The following is a 13,952-nucleotide window of genomic DNA, read 5'->3' as shown; positions in this document are numbered from 1 at the left end:
AAAATATTTTTAAAAAAATGTGTGTTAAATACTTTGTAAGTAAGTAAACAATTGGGGACCCTGAATTATGCTACGAAATTTTAAATCAGGCCTAGAGAACACTCAAAAGTCAATCCTTAAAATATAACCCAAAGTCTATGATGTATTTGAGACTTAAACAGCATATTAATGTTTAAGTGATGTTAAATTTATAGAAAATTTTCTAATGATTATTAAGGTGGGGATTCATTCGAATTCCGTAAAATAATATTTTTGTAATGGTCACAATTTCTCCTTAAACAAACATGTTATTGACATAGATATTTCTTACTCTCGTTTAAATTTAAATCATACGTCAATATCCTAATTTAGAAGAGTTTCAAATATATATTTTTCTTTAAAAAAGACTTGTATATAAGGAATAAGATAAAGAAAAGAAATCAGACAAAATACTAGACACAAGATATATTATTGTGTATCATTATGATACTATACTTAAACTAGTGATAACACCATTGACATAGACATTTCAATCATTGGATTAATTAGAGTATTATTATCCCTAAGCAACACTACCTTGACCTTTTTTATTATTTTTTTTAAGAATAATATTATGTGTATTTATTTTAAGTATATAAATAAATATATAATTAGGTGTTGTATTATGTTTAATTCAAAATTAATCAATCATATAATAACACATATAATTATATTGTTTTTTAATAGAAATCTTTTAAATTGATCTTGTTTTTATTTATTTACTAATTAATTATATGATTCATTTTCTTATTTTTTATCGAGCTTTTGGCAACCACTTATTTGTTTTTTGTTGTGCGGATTTGGTTTACCTCCATGACAGAATTAGTTTAAGACAAAAATTATTAGTTCAAGCTTAACTCAAAATATTACATTTTAACCCTTAAAATTTTAAAAATTATTTTAAACCCCTATAATTTATATATTTATCAATTACTTTCGTATGTTTAAAGCTAAAAAAATATATATTTAAGGATGTAAAAAAAAAACAAAATTTAAATTTTTGAAAATTTTTTTATATTTTATTTAAGTTGAGTCATGAATTTGTGAATTTATCAACTCAATTAACCTCAAACTTAAGCTTGACTAAAAAACTAAACTTAAGTAATTCAAACTTGATTCGAGAGTCAAACTTAAGTTTAGTGAAACTCATTTGCAGCTCTATATAGAATATAAATTATTGACTAAACTTAGATGATACCGTATTTGATTTAATTAGGAGTACAATTTTAAAGTTAGAAAGGGGGGGGGGGGTGTAAATTTAATAAATTTAGTAAATAATAACCTAAAAATTACATTTATGTTTATTGTATTATCTTGATGTTTTGAAAACACATTTAGAAAAACATTGCATGGCAATATAGGGAAATGACACATAGCACTTATGGAAATTAATGTGACATGGCATAATATTATGAAACAAAGGTAATTTTTTTTTTTTTGGAACATGATTGCTTCCAACAACACAAAAATGAAAGAAGAATGGAGACTAACCCATTTTATATACACAAATATTGATAAATTGACCTAAAAGTTAACAAAATTGATGAAATATTAGAATTTTCGAAGAGAAAGTTTGAGTTCAAATTTTTCTCACGTTTATAAAATCCCGATTTACTTAATACAGTAGTTATGAGTTCAGTCATTATATCCCAATAAAAAATAATAATAATAAATTAAGTATGTAAAAAAAAAAGCTCATTTTAATTAGTTTCCACTTTGTTAATAATCCCATTTGAGAATTCAAGCCTATCATCATTCAACATTGCAAGTTGAGAAGCCACCATCTTGCTCCACTCAATCTTTTATTTTTCTCCCCTTTCTCTCCATATTAATTAATTAACATTTATAATTAATTATGTTTTCATAAAATTGTAAGACTAAGAGAAACCCATTATTAAGTTAATAAATTATGTTTTGTTCATTGATAGTGCTTTCCACTTCAATTAAACCGACATTTGGTGCTTGCCCACCAAAACCATCCATTGTAATTCTAGCTTTGCTGGAATCTACATTTTTTCTAATATTTAATTAATTTTACTAACCCCGGTGACTTGTTTACTTGCAGATTGGATGATGGTTTATTTAGTAGCAATTCAATCACGGCACGTCTACTTCAAATTCATGAGAACACTATCTTTGACTTTGACTTTGTCTTACCAAAATTGATTTACTAATTGGGTTGACCAGGAAATTTACTGACCGACATAAATTTCTGATCACGACATTGAAAGTTCTGTCACAATTAAAGCATTAATGGAATGAAACGACAGTATAATTTCGCGTTCGATTATGTATTTTGAAGAAGAAAAATAATATTAAAAGCAATTGCCAGAGACTTGTCGGCCTTTTACTTCGCCCTTTAGACTTTTTATTCCTGCATTATAAACCAGGTTTTGAATGGAATTGTTCAAATTCAATTTAAAAAAAGATTGTGGCAATTCAGCATTCTGAAATCTAATTTAATATAAAAATCAAATTTTTTATTTTTTATTAAAGATATTGAAAAAAAATTAAAATTATTTATTTAATTTTACTTTATAAACAAGATAATTAGTTGGGTAACTCTAATAGAAAATATTTGCAGAATTGGACTCCATTATGGATGACAGGCTGAGCCCATAGTTGGTTTTGGGCTCAGCCCAGCATAATTTGAAAATGATTTGGTCCTGCTAGAGGACCCAAGGGTCAGGTCTAGACTTATAACCATTTTTTAAAATTTTAACATTGTTTAATTTCAACCATGATTTTATGATTTCAAATATGGATTTATGAAATATTATTATTTTATAATTTCCTCTAAAATAAATGTTTTCATAAAAACAATTTAATTTTTAAAAAATATTAAACCTTTTTACTATTATCACTGGAGCAACTTCAGGAGATTTAAAAAATTCCTTATGTGTTTGAACACGATCTGGCCGTACACTGAGCCATGCACCTGTCTAATCACACAAACGGCATAGAAGAGTGTGAACACATCAGCCTTGCCTCCTAGGTCTGAGTTCAGGGATCGTCAAACAAGATTGTGGGGTCAAATACAGAGTTTTCTGTTTGCTTTTGCCTTCTGGCATCCACTTCCTTTCTATTATGCTCAATGCCATTTCACAGCTCATTTAAAATCTACCAAAATGCCATTTCACAGCTCAATCTTTTGCAAATACGACTTCAGGTCAGGTGTGAGCGTGTGCATCATTGTACTTCGTACCTCAGCATTTTCCACAATAGTCATTCTTTGCTGCTGCAACATAACGTGTTCATGTTCATAATAATTTTCCATTGAATCCTTCCAAATTACGTTACACTGCAATCGGAGCCAAATGTAAGAAAAAGCGAAAAGCCAAACTGTAAAGCTCAGAGAACAGCTTCTTTAAAGGGAAAAGAATCATAGCTTTATTTCCTTGATTCCATAGATCCAATTTATTTATTAATTTACTTCTGCTCATCTTCCATTCCCATTCCAAGAAATCTGCAGATTTTCTGCTTCCTTTGGATTCAAACATGTCAAATGGGCTTTGATTCTTCTTTTAACAGCTTTTATCAGTTACTGAAGAAAGTTTTGTTAGAGAAACATATTCGGTGTAATTGATTTTGACTCCAAAGAATCGGCCATCCCCTCTAAATTTCCAAAACCCAAAAACAAAATTTATAACCAAATTCAATTCAACAGTGTTAAAAAAAAAAAAAAAGGAAAAACAAAATAATTAAAATTTCATATCAATACATACAACAATCCTATACAACACAGGGCCACGACAACGCAGCTGTTCCTTTGCGCCAAGTCATCAACTCCTGACCTAGCGTCCTCGAGAGAGCCTGGTGGCGACGACAAATGAGAAGAGGGTCCACCGAATCCCGACGAATCATCAGGCGACGTTGAAACATCCGACCCCTGAGCTTTCCCCAGCCCTTCATCACCAGGCTTCCCGGAAACCGCTGATTCTTTTCCGAAAATCTCCCTTGGCAAAAACACTTTTGATACTCCAAAAATGGCCACAGGATTCTGATCAAATACTGTTTGTGTCACCGACGCTTGAACAAGCCCAGTGTCAATAGCAACCGAACCATTCACTCTGGAAATATTTAAAGTAAATCTACCTGCTCCCATGTCCTCCGTAGCTAATGTCGGCTGAACCGGGTTCACAATCGACTCTAATGAACCTAACGGATAATATGAATGCAAGACGTGAAATTTCAAGACTACAGCTTTTTTATCAGCTGGAAGGGCTTGAAGCTTCATATTGTTAGGTAGATCTGCAAATGCGATATCAGTAGGAACAAATAGTGTTATTCCGGCACCGCCTTCGTCGGCCTCAAATTCTTGAACAACGCCGGAGGCGGATAGCATCGACGCCGCGACATTAAAATTGTGGCCGTCAATTAAGGCCTTAGTGATGTTCAATCCAAGCGGAGGACGTGAGTCGGACGCCATGAGATCAAAATCGTAGGGGATGATGAGGGAGTCGACGGACAGGATTGTGATGTTGTAAGGTAGGGTTTTGACGAGGGATAAAACGGTGGCGTTTGAAGGGGAGAAAGGGGCCGGTGAGCGAAGTGTTATTGTCTTGGTTGTCGGGTCACGGCTTATATTCACCGAACCGAAATTGGAGGAAGCCCGACCCGTCGTCTGAAAAAGCGTAGTGACAAGAATCCCGGAGAGAGAGATCTGCTGGAGGTCGGACCATGAAAAGAATTGGAGGAGTACGTGGTACCGTATGAGGTCGCCCAGTGAGGAAGGGGAGAGGCGGCTTGTGAGGTCCACAAAGGAGGGGGAACTTAAGTAGGAGTTAGATACGGTGAGAAGAGTGAGGGAGGAGCGCTGGGAAAGGTCAGAGGCAACGGCGGTGTTGGAGAGAAGCGTGGAAAATGCGGAGAGATTTGGGTACGGAGAGAGTAGTTGTGTGATGTTTAGTGCTGAAACGGAGGGGGTGGTAATGTAGAGTAAATAGATTATAATAGTAGGGGTAAAATGGAAAATGAACAGATTGAAAGCCATGGATGTGCTGTGTGGAGTGTGTGTGCGTCTCTCTCGAATTGCAGAGAGTGAGGTACCGGTGTTTGTAGCAGAGCTAACGAAGGGATTGAGTGATGGAGAGCGTGATGATGGAGGGTCAAAATGGTGATGGTGACGCATTAGATTGGTTGAAGTTCAGTTGCGTTAGATTGGCGAGTAAATTCACTCGCTTTTACAGTGCATTGCGTACATCTACCGGTTGCCTTTGCAAAGACAAGGAATTTCACTTTGTTGTAGTATCTAAATATTTCTAAAAATGGAATCCAATTACGATCATGCGTTGTTTGACGTGTAAGGGCCCTGCCGTCGGTTTGACACGACCACAAAATAATATTACTAAGGCCAAAAAGATTTAAGATACAGTGAAATTTTAAACCCTTAGTTTTTTATTTTTAAAAATTTAAAAATTTATTTATAATTAATTTTTTATTAAAAATCTCATTAAAATTAGTTATAAAATTATTATTTATTAAAAATTAAAGTTTTATCATATTTTTTTATAATTAAATTTTATATTTTTTTTATAACCTAAAATTTAAAAAGTGACAAAAATTCTCTTAGAGTTTGTTCCTCTTCTTTTGACATCGATTTTTCATTTTTTAGCTATCAACCATTCTCTCTCCCCTCTTATATCTTTCTTCGATCTTTCTCATTTGCCTTTTCGATTGTCTTTAGCAGAAGAAGAAGACAATTGTGTCTTTGTCTCCGGTCAAAGATGATCAGAGAGGCAAAGGAAAGAGACTGAAGGAGAGATTAGGGGGGAGAAAAAATGATTGATGGTCGAAGAAGGAGAAATCAACATCAGAGGAAGAGGAACAAACCCTAAAGGGGGTTTTGTTACTTTTTAAACTTTTTATTAAGAGAAAATATAAGTTTTTAAATATAGATTGAAATGTGATAAAAACTTTAATTGTATAATAAATGATAGTTTTATCTTTAGTCTTAATTAAAATTTTTAACAAAAATTTAATTATAGATAAGTATTCGGATTTTTAAAAGTTAAAAGGTGAGAGTTTGAAATTTTACTACCCCTTATATGAAAAATAGTCCTTTGGCCCATTATAAATAATTCAAATAATAAAAAAAGTATATAATTTGATAATAGACTTTTAGAACTACGTAGATTGATCAGGCAAGAGCCCACGAAAGCATTACCTTAGTTATTTAAGACTCTATCACCAGACCAAACATACATGCAAATCGGTCTGATTTATAAGACCTTTAATAAATGAGTTTAAACATGAAATAATCCGTAAATACAATAAATTATATTGGATTCGATTGAGTATAATTTATTGTTTTGTCCATATTTTGTGTCAATTTACAATACCAATATTGCATGGGAAAGAATGTAAATATTATTGTCACAATTTAATGTTAATTAGCAACAATATTTATTTATTTATACTTTAATTGATAATTAACAAAATATATAATTATTTATTATCTCAAATTAATAAAAATTTAGTATAACCATAAAAATAAAACCAATAAAACTATGTATACTTATTTTTTGTACATAATTTAAGTACACAGATGAGATGTTATCATATGATTGGATGTTTCTTTATCATATGATGACATATGTTTTAAAATCACCTAATTACATGAGGACATATCACTGTGTACATAAATTGTGTATCAAAAATAGGTACACATAGTATTACTCAAATAATACACCATAAGATGGCTAAGGTGAATCTTTTAAGAGTTATGAAATATATACACAATCGAGTAAATATATAATACATTATTATAAGATGGGGTATTATTTTAATATTAAGGCCAAACGGGTATTTTCCACTTAAGATTTAGTGCAACTCAACTTTCTAATCATTAATTATTAAAAATCCAAATGTTTATCATTCTATTAAATTTTATTGTTACTATCATGAGTAAAATTTTTATTTAATAAAAATATTTAAAAAATTATAAATCTATCATATTTCCTCTTCACTTTTTCTTCATCCAAAGTTTGAAAAATCACTATTTTTTTTTAAGGTTGTGTTTTTCCTTTATTACTTCTTTAACGATCGGAGTTGGTCAATCTCCACCCTTTCATCTCTAGGATAAGGATAAATTGTTTGTCAATATACTTTTCTGCTTAGTGCTTATGATCATGCTTTATTAATTCACAAGACATCTCGTGATCATGTGCTTCTTTTGCTTTACGTGGATGACATGATTATTACTAAAAATGATACGCAAGAGATTTTTTATCTTGAGTTTTTTTTTCTTATTTTCCACTCTCAAAGGAAGGATTCCAATTGTCTGACTTATTTTCAAGGTCTTAAGACTCGGTATTTTAAAGATTATTTTTATAATTTATCTTATATTATTAATATTATGTATTTTAGTTTATAAGTAATAAAATATTATAATAATATCTTATTATTTAATATAATATAATAAACAATATAATATATAATTTGATTACAATTTTTATCTTAAATATTAAAATAATATAAACTTTGTTAGAACTTTATTTTATTTATTAAAATTTTATGATGAAAATATCGTCATTTTTTAAATGAAAATCATAAATAATGTGAAGAATATTTTTTAAAAAATATATTTAATTATTTAATTTTATAATTTGACATCATAAAAAAAAAATTAATATATTTTAACATAGCATATATTTTGACATATGTTAATTTAACTAAATACATTAATAATCTATATCCAGTAATCTTTTAAAATTATTTAATTAAAATAATATCTTAGTATTTTATTAATACTATCAATTAAATAGAGTAATAATTTATATTTAATACTCTTTTATCATCATTTAATTAAAATAATATTTTTTATTAGTATTATCAACTAAATACAGTAATAATTTATACATACCAATTTTTCATATATATTTATACCAATTTTTCATACCAATATTTGGAGTAATATATATTTATGGTTATTTTATATATTTGGTAATAAAATATTACCTGAACCAAACGTGCCTTAATTATTGATGGTATCTTTTATTGATTTACTTCCTTGTTATGTTATATGAATAATGCTATGTGTATCTACTTTTGATACGTAACTATATACATATATAGATATGTTATCATATGAGTGAATGTTATTTTATTATTAATTCAAAATCACCCAATCACATTATGACACAAAAGTATGTATACACATTTGTGTACCAAAAATATATGTATATATTTTTTATACGTAGATATGTATACATAGTTTTATCAATGTTATATGTAGGTAGGCTGTAAACACTTTTATTCAAACGATTCATAAATATTATTCTCTCAATTTCTTTCTCTAAATTTCTGTAACACAAAATCTATTTGGTGATTTAGATATTTGATATTGTGCCAGTTTCACTTTTGCTCTGTCCAGGAATCAGAAGATATTGGTCCTGGAGGTTGAAATCAAATGCTGTTGAGTAAATTTTTGTCTGTGAAATATGGGAAGGCAGTTGCAGCGTGTACACTCTGGCGTTCAATATGAGGGCTACCATCCAGGCTGCCTATGGAGCATACTACATATTCTTGGTTAGATGAGTTTCTCAAAACTGTTTCTGAAATCTCTTTTCTTAAGTAACTTCATGTATGTCATGTAATTCACCGAAAATGGAAAGGAAGAGATTCTTATGTTTGTGTTGGATATCATAGTATACATTCCAATTAATATGATTTTTCCTTTACTGCCAAATTATTTGCCCAGAAAAGTAGTTGTTTAAATTATGGAATATGGTCTGGTTTGGAGAATTGTTTTGTTCCATGATAACTGCAACTGCAGCAATATAGATTCTGGATTTTGAAGAGACTCTTTCAAATCTCCTGGTTTTCTGGAGATTATGAAAGACCCAGTTGACTGACAGATGCACTAAACTAAAAGGATTTGTTTTATATCATGGCAAGTCAGAGGAAATCTAAGGCAGCAGAAGGATCCAATCTCTGCTTAACAATGGATCCTCTTATTCATTAAGTTGAGTTTTTTGTATGTGAAGCTTAATTTCTTATTACTAATTGCAGGCTTTGGAAGTGGTGAAGCGCAAAGTTCACTGGATGCTGATAACTTCCTGGTAAGTTCATATTACACATTCAGTTCTCCTTTTATCATGGGATGTGGCTTGTTTCTTCTGCATTGAACAAAACATCATCTGACAGTAAATTTCACATCGGGAGGAACAGGATGCTACCAAAAATGCAAACCCTTCTTCCACTATATCTAAGGTTTCATCTTGGAAAAAGAGAACGGGGAAATTGTTGAATCAAAAGGCTGATTTGGGTGACAGTGTGAATGTTGAGGACAACTTGGGAGAATACCAGCTTTCTGAAATGGAGGAAAAAGTAATGGCAAACTCGAAAAGTCAGAAGATGATGGATTCCAAGCAGCTCAAGGAATATGTGGATGTTCTTGAGATATTCAAGGTAAACAAAGAGCAATTCCTCAAAATCTTCAAGGAATCTGATATTGGTGTATCAGAGAATTCCCCTGGCCAGCAAATTTCCAATAAAAAGGCAAAATTAACCAAATCAGGATCATTCCCGGTAGCAGATCCATCTCGTCTTAGAAATCTTAGGCCCAGTACTATAGAACATAAGCAGAATGAAACTTGGACCTCCCCAAAAGAAAAATTGCTTGTATGCAGTACTAAAAAAGGGGATGATAATGGGGGAAGTGCTGTTAAACAAAAAGCTAATACTAATTCTCAGGGTTCATCCCAGGCATCAAGTCACCAAAAATGGAAGAAGTTGCTTACAGGTTACTTCAGAGGTAGAAAGCAGAGAATAAAACATGCTGTCAAAGAGAATAAAAAGGAGAATGACTACTCGAAAACTGAAGGGCAAGAGATGCCTAGAGGTTTGGAAAACATAAGTGAGGTGGGCTGTGGTGCAGAGAGCTCAAGATTTTATCAAGAGAGCAATGGTTCTGAACCTGATCTTGGAAAAAGCAGAAGGCAAATGAGAAGAACAGCCTCTCTAAACGAGTCGCCGGAAAGACACGCTTGGTTGTTTGAGTCTAGCTGCGGCAGAGAAGCAAAGTTACCTCACTCCAGCAGCTTAAAGTTGAGAAATGAAGATAAGACTGCATCGAAAGAGCATATTCCGAAATTCTTCAGAAGTGTTTCCTCCCTGCCTGATCTTGAGTCATTTTCATCCTTATTGAATGAGTTGGCTCACGGCTCAGAGATGCCAGTTAGCACTGAAGTGGCTTGCAATACAAACAGTGAAAGTGATAAACATGATGAAACAAAGTCAAGTAGCCCTCCTCAAGCTAAAGATAATCTGGAGCCATTAATTGAGAATAGAGAACAAGGAAGTGACAACAATGCGAGTATGGAAAATTCGGGTCCCTTGATATTGAGTAGAATTGGTGAGAAATTTTTAATGTCAGGTCAATTTGGTGAGAATATCATTGATGCTTTAAAGGTTGCTAGCATCACTCCACAAGATGAGGTGATTGTTTCCTCAATGGATCCTACCATATGCCTTGAGCAACAAAGTCCAGATCCGATACCCGAAAATTGTTTTCCAGGTAATAGAAAAGTCCTTGCAGAAGTTCCAATATCAGAAGGTACAACAACTACCTTATGCAAACTGCTTTTCTCTTGCTGAAATGCAATGTTCTTGAATAAATAGCATCCAAAGCTTTTGTAAAATATTGTTTGACGCTTGAAAATCTATTTACCCTTATTTGAGTAAGGCAATTTATTCATTTGCCTAAATTCTAGCAGGTTCAGAGTTGAATCTGGAGCAAGCTCAAATTGATGAGGCAGATTCTTCTTTCAACATTCAACATGAGTCCAAAGCTGATTATTTACCAGACTTTTGTGACACAGTGATCACTGACAAGGACAATCAACTCCAGCATTTTGAATTGGGTGAAAATGAACCTTCCTTCAATTATGTAGGACAAGTTCTAATGCTGTCAGGATTCGTCGAAAATGACTGCCATGGAACTTGGTACTCACTGGACCAGCCACTGAATCCTTCAGTTTACAAGGAACTGGAAGAATACTTGCACCATGAGCCACAATACTCCCCTGAAAGCATTGGAGAAAACTGTGAGCACCAGCTTCTGTTTGATTTAACCAACGAGGTACTAATTGAGCTCTCTGAGAGATCATTAACCTATTTCCCACTAGCCTTGTCTTTTAATCGCCTCATTAGTCCAATGCCAAAGGGAAAACGTGTTGTTAATGAGGTCTGGTCCAGAATTTGCTGGTACATAACCTTCAGGACAAACCTGGATCAGTCATTAGATGGTATTTTGGCTCAAGATTTGACAAAGGGTAATGGTTGGCTGATTCATCAGTTTGAGACAGAATGTGTAGCCCTTGAAGTTGAAGACTTGATCTGCGATGAACTCTTAGATGAACTCATGAAAGAGTTGAGTTGAGGCCACAAAGCCAGGCTCATGTTCTTTCTAGGAAAACTTTGTATACAAGATTTTGTCACTGTTTTTAGACCCTGACTGTGCGTAGTTAACGGGGAGAAAAGAAATTCTCACATAGCATGTAGTTGTGCTTTGTAAAAGGCTAGGTGCGTCAAATGTGCTTTATAATACGCCATAGTTGATTTGTCAAAGGAAAAGGAAATGAATAAGGACCACACTAAACCTATCTTCCTTCATATTTATAAATGGTTCAAGGCAAGTCTCACTAAAAAACCTTTGATTTTCATTTACATTTCTCATAATTGTGCCTTTATGTCTTTTAATAGATAATTGCATCCTATGGTGATAAACTAGGTAGAAACTTCTTGCCCTATTCTCGTAATTTAGAGCATATGAGATCCTCTTAATCTTTACTGCTTTCGATGTGGTCTCTGAAATAAAAAATAAAATTCATATTAATTTGAATATCAAAGCAAATATAACATTAAAAAATTTAACAATAATACTTTCATAACAAAAAATGTAAAACATTGTTTTACCCTTGGTGGGAAATATCATTTCCTCTGGTAGGCATAGGCCTATAAATTGCAAATAACCCCTTAATAAGTGCAACACCTACGAAGACACCCTTGTTTGACAAACAATTAAGGCTAGACTCAAACCAGACTAACTTGGGCTCAAAAGCTGGGTCAATTTGATTCAGTTTGATTAAATTTTGCTTACTTCAAATATAAATAGAATTCAAATTAAAAAATTCAGTTTGTTTTAAAATCAAATCGAACTTGAGTTATAAAGAGTTTGACTCGGTTTGGTTTGCGAATTGAATAAATAGTTCGATTAAAATTATATTAAATAAATATTCAATGACACCGTTTTGTTAAAGAGTTACGAATTTAAATTACATATCTGAGTTATGAATTTAAATTATAAATTTTAGTTAAATTCGAATTAAATATTATTATTTAAACTGAACTTGAACCATCTTTAATGTTAGCTTGTTAAATTCGAACCGAACTCAAACCGTATTATTTTTTATTAGAATTGAACTAGAAATAAAAGGTGTTCAGACTTGATTCGATTTGTATTCACCCCGTATGAACAATGCAAATAGAGATGCACCTATAAATTGCAAATTATAACCTAATAGGTGCAACACGTATCAATTTATCCTTGTTTGATAAACAGCATAAATAGGCATAATCTATTTGATAGACACTATTGTACTTTTTAAGTATTTTACATTTGTTAAATAAAGAAATATTTAGAGGAGATTTATAAAATATTATTTTTTATTTTTTAAAAAAATATTTAGATGATAAAATTATTATTATACTTTTAAAATATAAATTTTTTTGAAAATTAAAATTTGATTTGAGTGGAAAAAAATTATTTATGCGGTATTGTTGCAGAATTAACCACAAAAGGCCAGCAAATTCCCATTGTCTGCGGAGGAGAGGGTGGTTTGGGTAACGTGTGTTGTCCAAGTGTTTCAAATGATGATGAAACCTCCCTTGGTTCTGGTTTGCCTGATTCAGAGGCTGTTGTGGTACTTGAACTCAAGAGCATTGCTGATGTAGGCTTTGTGGGGATGCCAAATGTTGGCAAAAGTACTCTTCTAGGGGCTATATCGAGGGTTAGGCCTGCAGTGGGCCATTATGCCTTTACAACTAGCTCTTAGACCAAATTTAGGGAATCTAAACTTTGATGACTTCTCAATTACAGTAGCTGACATTCTGGGACTCCTAAGGGGTGCCCATCAGAATCGTGGACTTGCTTTTGTGCGGCATATAGAGCGTACAAAGGTTCTGACTTATGTGGTGGACTTGGCTTCTGGGTTAGATGGTAGAAAGGGAATTCCACCATGGGAACAGCTAAGAGATTTAATTTTAGAGCTTGAGTATCATCAGGAGGGTTTATCTGATCGGCCATCCTTAGTAGTAGCAAATAAAATTGATGAAGCAGGTGCTGAGAAAGTGTACGAAGAACTGGAAAGAAGAGTGCAGGGTGTGTCTATATATCCAATGTGTGCTATCTTGGAGGAAGGAGTTTCAGAGCTGAAAGATGGTCTTAGGATGCTTGTGAATGGCGAAAAATTTGAGACACTCAGTTTAGAAAAAATTTATCTTGATTAGGTTGATAGGCATACCAAGTCTTATATTTGTATTCACCGGTTTCTTTGTCCAATACTTTCTTTCGCAAACAGAAATGTTTTTACAACAATTATACTTGCCACAGAGATGAAAATTTAGGTTGATGTTTCAGTTTCTGAATTCTAATAGCATTTGGTTGTATTCAGAATATTGATGAGTTAGTTGTTAGTTTTTGAATCTGCTTTGGTTTTTTTTTTAATTTTCTCTGTTCCCTGTGGTGTTGTGTGGTCAAGAATAAATATGTTTATCATGCAATTGCAGAAAGAGTTAATAGGCAAGCAAAGACATCATAAAATGATTGAAAGACTTGCATCAAAAGTGCCCTCCATTCTGAACCATTGAAGTTTACAACCTGAGCAGCGCCAGAAAGAAATACTACGTTTTGTGATTGATAATGTTACCAA

General features: G+C 32.4%; 2 protein-coding genes and 1 pseudogene across 4 annotated transcripts; 2 read left to right on the top strand and 1 right to left on the bottom strand.

Moving 5' to 3' along the window:
* Window positions 1-3,704: 3,704 nt before the first annotated feature.
* LOC123225166 (fasciclin-like arabinogalactan protein 4) lies at window positions 3,705-5,175 on the bottom strand. The gene has a single exon (XM_044649048.1). It carries the CDS (start codon window positions 5,147-5,149, stop codon window positions 3,728-3,730), a length of 1,422 nt encoding a protein of 473 aa, XP_044504983.1. The 5' UTR covers window positions 5,150-5,175; the 3' UTR covers window positions 3,705-3,727.
* Window positions 5,176-8,264: 3,089 nt separating this feature from the next.
* Window positions 8,265-11,652, top strand: LOC123225435 (protein TRM32). Of its 3 annotated transcripts, none has more exons than XM_044649380.1 (4): window positions 8,265-8,547; window positions 9,031-9,080; window positions 9,190-10,537; window positions 10,737-11,652. In XM_044649380.1, the coding sequence occupies exons 1-4, from the start codon at window positions 8,460-8,462 to the stop codon at window positions 11,399-11,401; spliced, it is 2,151 nt and encodes a 716-aa protein (XP_044505315.1). In that variant the 5' UTR covers window positions 8,265-8,459; the 3' UTR covers window positions 11,402-11,652. The 3 variants fall into 3 exon arrangements, with proteins under 3 accessions (XP_044505315.1, XP_044505314.1, XP_044505313.1); XM_044649379.1 differs by having other exon boundaries at window positions 9,190-10,576; XM_044649378.1 differs by having other exon boundaries at window positions 9,190-10,576; window positions 10,734-11,652.
* Window positions 11,644-13,727, top strand: LOC123226284 (annotated as a pseudogene).
* Window positions 13,728-13,952: the final 225 nt, after the last annotated feature.

The sequence above is a fragment of the Mangifera indica genome, chromosome 9 (assembly GCF_011075055.1).
Source record: "Mangifera indica cultivar Alphonso chromosome 9, CATAS_Mindica_2.1, whole genome shotgun sequence".
NCBI lineage: Eukaryota > Viridiplantae > Streptophyta > Magnoliopsida > Sapindales > Anacardiaceae > Mangifera > Mangifera indica.
This window is presented reverse-complemented; position numbering and strand designations above follow the sequence as displayed.

What these genes read in the sequence shown, in the direction of transcription:
- LOC123225166 (XM_044649048.1), bottom strand. Translation starts at nt 5,149, where the DNA reads ATGCGTCACCATCACCATTTTGACCCTCCATCATCACGCTCTCCATCA.
- LOC123225435 (XM_044649378.1), top strand. Translation starts at nt 8,460, where the DNA reads ATGGGAAGGCAGTTGCAGCGTGTACACTCTGGCGTTCAATATGAGGGC. An exon ending in GAGCATACTACATATTCTTG is followed by an intron (nt 8,548 to 9,030) that starts GTTAGATGAGTT and finishes TACTAATTGCAG; the next exon opens with GCTTTGGAAGTGGTGAAGCG. An exon ending in TGGATGCTGATAACTTCCTG is followed by an intron (nt 9,081 to 9,189) that starts GTAAGTTCATAT and finishes CGGGAGGAACAG; the next exon opens with GATGCTACCAAAAATGCAAA.